The sequence below is a fragment of the Seriola aureovittata genome, chromosome 20, assembly GCF_021018895.1.
Source record: "Seriola aureovittata isolate HTS-2021-v1 ecotype China chromosome 20, ASM2101889v1, whole genome shotgun sequence".
NCBI lineage: Eukaryota > Metazoa > Chordata > Actinopteri > Carangiformes > Carangidae > Seriola > Seriola aureovittata.
The window spans coordinates 919,273-926,092 of NC_079383.1; the positions used below are offsets into that span (position 1 = coordinate 919,273).

At 46.6% G+C, this 6,820-nt stretch overlaps 1 protein-coding gene across 1 annotated transcript in view; it reads left to right on the forward strand.

The window, feature by feature from the left end:
• The first annotated feature begins 3,814 nt into the window (after window positions 1-3,814).
• The window catches only part of LOC130161642 (uncharacterized), an 8,951-nt gene continuing 5,945 nt past the window's right edge, over window positions 3,815-6,820 (forward strand). The window contains exon 1 of the mRNA XM_056365050.1: window positions 3,815-3,860. Coding sequence (XP_056221025.1) covers window positions 3,815-3,860 — 46 coding nt within the window. The remainder of the gene's footprint in view (window positions 3,861-6,820) is intronic.

The window sequence follows — 6,820 nt, forward strand, 5'->3', positions numbered from 1 at the left end:
GGAGGTTCGTTAACAGGTTCGTTAACATCTGGGTCAAATGCAAAACAGCATTTACCTCACGTGTTGTTTATTCTTGTAGTTTTGGTTTCACAGGTTTGAAAATATACGTCTCTGAGATTTCTGACTCCACCTGAACGCACCGCAGGTGGAGAGGATATTTAGTACTGACAACTTTAATCAGAGTACAAAACTATGACAAAGTATTACTGAATAGATACGGAGCAACAAAACTGACGAAAGGCAAAAATATAAATCAACATTGATGTGGCGATCTCACTTTATGATCGGCTCGCCACATTAAAAGTTTCTATATTTAGATATTTAATTTTAAAAGTTCAGTCTCTTGGGGCGTGGGGTGGCGCAGTGGGTTGAGCCCCATGTGTAGAGGCCACAGTCCTCGCTGCAGTCGGCAGTCGTTGTTGTGGTCCTATATTTTTTTGTCGTCCTGTTTCAGTTTTTTTCGCCTCGTTTCGCTCAGTGTAGCTCACTGCGGGCGTTTAGACATGGCGGGTGAAATACAATGCAGACCACACCCTCCAAAGTTCCTGAACCTTTGGAAAGTACCACCCGCCCGATCGGGGACTTTATTGGGGGTCGATCAATTACCCTGAAACAAAATTTAGACCCTGGTTCCTGCGGTGGAAACGTGGCCATGAACAGAAACGGAGCAGCAGACTTTCGCATTATTATCATGAAAACGACGTGGTTTCCTGACCTTCGCCCTGGACCGTCCTCATCCTCAGTCGTGGTTCCATGGATGTTTCTGACCCTCAAATCCACCTGTTGTTGTTCAGTCATTGTACAGACGGACTGTCTGTCATGTCGTTTTGTTTTTGCACGCTTTCTTCTTTATGTCTGCTTTAATTATTTATTTGAGGGCACCATTTTTTTTCTTCATGACTCCATATTTTTACTTATTTACTTCTTTTTTTTCATACTATATTTTCAGTCAGACTTTGCCGCCTTGTTCTTGTTTGACAACCTCACAGCTGCTCAGATCTTGTTCACACATTAACCTGGATCTCTGTAACTCACACAGACCGGGTCCCGCCGCTGCTTTATAACAATCTGATTTCCTCACACGGATCATTGAAGCGTTTCATGTTGTTTTATCCTGCGAACGTCCTGCAGAAACTCACAGGAGTCGCAGACTGAAGGCGGGCAGGTCTGATAATTAGGCCGGTCTGATTCAGTCTGAAAAACGCCTGCTGCTTGCCGCGGGCCTGGCTGACTCTCCCAAGGATTGCCCCCGGTCACAACCCTTCATTTGCTTTTTGGTTTACAGCCATTACACACACACACACACACACACACACACCATGGCCTCTCTAGTAATGACTGACCCTGACCATCCAAACACTCGTAGAGCTGAGGTTCGTTTGAGGGGAGGGAGTGAGGGAGCCGTGGCCGGGCGGGAAGGACCTACGGCAGCTGGTCGAGGTCAATCTTCCCGGTCAATATATGGACAGTTTGGACACAAGTAAGCACAGAACAGTCCCCAGCTGTCCACCCACTCTCTGAAGCTCATCTACCTTCCGGCTGTAAATACCGATGGTTGCACCATAACTCTGCATTGACGGGGGGGTGGGGGGGGATTTGTGAGCTTGTGCTTCTTGAAGACGAGTTTCATGTTTCTTCTCCCTCTTTTTTTCTTTTATTGCTGAATTGTCATTTGCATTTGTTTGTTTTTTTAATCCATACGTTGTGTAAGAAGAGGAACTTGCTGCCCTGCATTCATCAACGCCACACGAGCGATGAGACGTTTCTCTGCTGCTGCATTAATCACATCACTTCTTTATCTCAGTTTCCCTCATTAAAAAACTGTCTCATCATGTTTCCAGAGCCTCAGGTAGATTCCACAGAGCCGGAGACTCACTGCGTCTCACTGCGTCTCACTGCGTCTCACGTAAGACAAACATACAAACACACGTGACGAGACATGTAACCTGGTTACACTACAAACAGGAACGGCATCGGTGTTCGGAGTGTGACTCTGCTCCTGACCGAGATACTTTAGTGTTCCTGTGTGTGTGTGTGTGTGTGTGGGGGGGGGGGGGGGGGGGGGGGGGGGAGCTCGAGCAGCAGGAGAGGAAACGGTCTTTCCTGTCAGCAGCCAGCAGGTTTTTCATAACACAGCTCTGAGAAATGTTTTTTTACAGCAACAGACTGGGGCGGCCCCCCCAGCTTTAAGCTGATAAATACATCAAGAGAGTGACGTTTCTCTCTGCTTCGGGGGGGGGGGGGGGTTACCTGGTATTCACAGCTGCTGTAGCAGAGCAGCCCTCTGTTAGGAATCACATGAATACTCTCAGTTCCAACAACAATCAAATGTTGTAGAATCAGCTGCAAAATCAACTGAAGGTTTGATGAATTATTCAAGTAGAGACAGAGATATTAACGACAGAGGCTTTAATCATGGAGTACGGGTCACGATCAGCTTCACTCTGGTGACACCTGCGTCTACCTGCCCACAGACACTGGTCTCTCACCACAGCACCGTCAGGTCTGTACCTGCCGATCTGAAAACACCGGTGCTGTCGTTCAAGCTGCCGCAGACACCGCCCCCCCCCCCCTCCACCCTGACCGTCCCGTCAGGCTCTGCACACGATACCCACCCCCTCCCTCCTTCATCCCGCTGACCTCTTGAACCATAAGTAGCATCAGAAGCCCAAGGAGAGGGTCTAGTTATGCAAAGATGTGTGAATCAGGGCCAGAGGTCACCAATCAACAAGCCACAGCGGAGCCTCTCTGCCTCCACTTGGAGGCTGCTGCTTGTTAGCGTAGAATTGGAGCTCCTTAGTATTACAGGACGGACCGCTGTTACTCATTAACGGCCGTCTGCAGAGGCTCCGGCGTAGCACTGACGCTGAAGTACACACACGTTAATGCAAATGCTAAGGCAGTGTGTTTCATCTTCTTTATGCTGCAGCTCAAAACCATCCTGAATATCAGGAAATAAAAACATCAGCGTGTGTGATGGTAGAAGGACGTAGAGTTGGTCGTGTTTAGATGAACACAAAGCTGATGTCTGACAGGAAGTGACATAAGGCCGCTCTGCGTCTCGCTGTAGTTCTTATGGCTGGTTGTTTCAACCCCCACCCCCCCCACCCTTGCAGCGGCTCTTCATCTGTTTTCGGCCTGGAAGGACTCTGATCAGGAGGATCAAGCATAGGTGGAGCGAGGGGGCGTGGCTTATAGAGCTCCAGCCATGGATGTTTTCCCAAAAGCCCCGAATCTTTCATTAAGTTTATAATATAACTTCATCATTTCCTCTCTGACTGGAGCTCTTTCAGCTCCTGGGGAAACATCGCCATCTACAGGTCGGTTTTGGCCCATTAAAGGGTTGGTTCGGGTTATTGTTACTTATGAATAGCCGTTACATTACCCACAGTCACTACATTTTTCAACTGCTCAACTACCGTATTCCTACGCACAAACTGTATTACGCCGCAGCAGCAGGTCAGCTCAGTGAATCAGAAGCGGTGTAATACTTTGTGCTGAATCGACTGTGGGTATGAGTATTCATGAGTACGTCACACAACGCCACCTCAAACTATCCCCCTTTTCAGTTTGGGCTTAGTCCCGATGTCTGGCTCCGCCCCTGAGATCCAGAGTCTGTACTTTTCCTCTTCAAATATTTATCTGTCTAACTGCAAATCTATTATTTTAAATCAACAAGATCATTCAGCTTGTGATCGCACTACGGCTCCACAGACGCTCAACGACAGCTGCACGACATCGGTGAACATTCATTCTTCACTTTTCTGGACAAATGAAATGAACCTGGACGACTGATACGGACCTGTCACACAACATGACGTCGCGCCACACCGGATCAGAACACAGCACCGGGCCTTGTGGTTAGACGCTAGCATCCCAACAGCAAACCCACCGCTACATGCTAACATGGTAGCACAGCGTCACACGAGAAGACACTGAAGAGTGAGCGTCATGTCGCTCTGAGATGTTAGCTGCACTCGTTTCCGACTCCGACTGACTGGATGGTCGGACATGTTCTACTTCCTGTTGCATCAGTGAGCTCACAACAATGGCTGTCCAATCATATCATCACAAATGTCTGTGACTGACTGACTGACTGATCTAGTTGTATATAAATGTCACTGTTGCATAAACAGCAGTACTGTTACTTCACTATACTGTGCTGTACATGTCCTGCCAGGGTTTTCAGGCCGGTGATTCTCAGCTGATTCATGGAACCAGTTATTCACATGCCCTGAATCTCTCATCAGCATCAAAGCACCAAACTAACTCTCAAACTCAAGTTGCTCTCGTGACCAACGTGTGAGAAGGGATTTGTAGGTTTTAATTGTACAAACTGTTTATTTATTTAAATCAGATGATACTGTACACAGACCTGCTTCATCTCTGCTTGCCTTTGTCTGTGTGTGTGTGTGTGTGTGGTGTAAATGTGTGTGTGTGTAAGTGATAAATCATATAGATGTCAGGTTAGTAGAAGGTGTTTTACTGGACATTAACATTAATAAACACCAGGACGGTAAAAGACACAAAGTCAGGACACAACAGAAACACAACAACCAGACTGAGACTGAGAGGCAGCAGCTCAGGGAGCCAGACCAGGTGAGACCCACGAAGTCTGATGATGAAGCACCTGGGCGGAGCTCCACAGGTGAACCACACACACACACACACACACACACACACACACACACTCAAGTTGTTGACGTCTCCACAGTGAATTATGCTCCAGTTGTCGTATCGTATTGTATTTTCACGTGTTATTGAATTAATAATCTTTTTCCAGTTTCAGTTCAGACATTCAAACGTTCTTCTAATAAAATATAAAACCACATTTTCCCTAATGAAGGAGACGTTTCCTGAGCTTTCAGCTTTCCTCCATCCTGCCATTGTAAACTGCTTCATGGGATTAATTGGCTGCTAATGGTTTTTTGATTTGTCTCTGTTTCCCTCCCCGTGTTACAGCAGTGGCGTGCACGCCGCGGTGCAGATGGCCTTGTGGCGCTTCAAACCCAATTCACTGCCTTTTGTTGCTGCTTTGAAAAGACGAGACCTTCCTGCTGAAGAAAGGCTGCACACAGCCTCAGTGACCATCTCTCTCTCTCTCTCTCTCTCTCTCTCTCTCTCTCTCTCTCTCTCTCTCTCTCTCTCTCTCTCTCTCTCTCTCTCTCTCTCTCTCTCTCTCTCTCTCTCTCTCTCTCTCTCTCTCTCTCTCTCTCTCTCTCTCTCTCTCTCTCTCTCTGCAGTTCTGTATCAATGCTTCTGTGTTTTCAGTCCAATCTCAATTTTTAGGAATTAATGTTGCCAAAACATCTCAATACAGAAAGACTGAATATTTGAAATTCCAGTTCTGGGATTTTTTAAATAGAACTGATCGTGTTTTTTAACATTAAAAAAAACAGATGAAGCTGCAGGTTTTACTCCTCATAGATTTATATTGCATGTTGATGATATGTTTAGGTGCAAACAATCTATTTACTATTGATTTTTACAGTTTTTTTTATATGTTTGTATTTTAAATGCAGAAACTTTCTAATCTGAATCATAAAAACACGTCAGACTTGCATGAATATTTTCCTGCAGCTCCATTAAAGGAAGGAAGCTCCATTAAACGGGAGGAGGATGAAACGTCTGGCTGTTATCAAACACAAGTCAAATATTAAAAAAACTCTAATTATCTCTGTGCAGCCGCCGCACACTGACTCCATTTTCTGCACGCCGTGCTCCATCTTCTCTTGTTTTCACACACACACACACTCACACTGATCACTTGTGTAATTAAACGTAGTGCCTTTGTCTCCCCTCCATCTTTGTGCATTCCTCTTGCTGTTTTACCTCTAAAAGCACCTGCTGTGGCTGAACAATGAGCCAGCAGCAGACACCCCCTCCAAGCGCCACCAGGGGGCACTACACCGCCACGAAACAGCAGCCGGCCCCACAGCTCGCCTCCTTTTGTCTGCTATACATTAAGGAACCATCTCCATCCAAGATAAAACCGTGTATGATTATTTTACCCCCCTTCCCCCAGCCCCCGCCCCTCCCTTGCCGGTCGCCCTCAAAGACGGCGACAATCGCAGAGGAATCCTTGAGAGATTTTAATTTCCTTTGACTCTGGAGATTCATGCATGTCAAAGGCAGCAGCAGAAATGTAAATGTAATTGCTCTGTTGCTCCATTGAAATGAAGATGCTGCTGTTTTGTCTTCCTGCTCGACTTTCCTCAAATATGAAAAGAGGAGGAGGAAATGGACTCAAACAGAATCATTATCACACGCCAACGGGTCCATCGATCGCATCCCCTAATTCTTCATCACACACACACACACACACACACACACACAGAGGTGTACAGCTAATGGACATGAAAGCTGGTTTGATGCTTGTATGCGTCACTGTCCCTCGCTGCTTTGAGAATAAGAATGGCACAATATCAGTGATGTGTTCCTGGACTGGTGTGTGTGTGTGTGTGTGTGTGTGTGTGTGGACACCTACAGGGAATCTTATACTATCTGACCATTATCTGCAGTTAAAGACGGGGCCTCTCCTCTCTGCTCAAATTATTTTAAGCCGTACTAATTGAAAATGTCAGCTTGAAAAGTCAAGGCCTGTTGCAGCGAGTTAAGAGACCAGTTGGCATTAAGAAGACCTTAAATCAGCCCCGAGGAAATTGGTTTAATTTTTCCTCTTGCTTTCATTCCTCTGTGTTTTTGTTTGAGGGGGGCTGTTGAGGCAGCAGCAGCGCCCCCCCCCCCCCCGAGCCGCAGCCTGATGGACTCGCTGATTGTGGCTTTTCATTAAAATGTGATCTGGTCTGCTCGTCGTCGT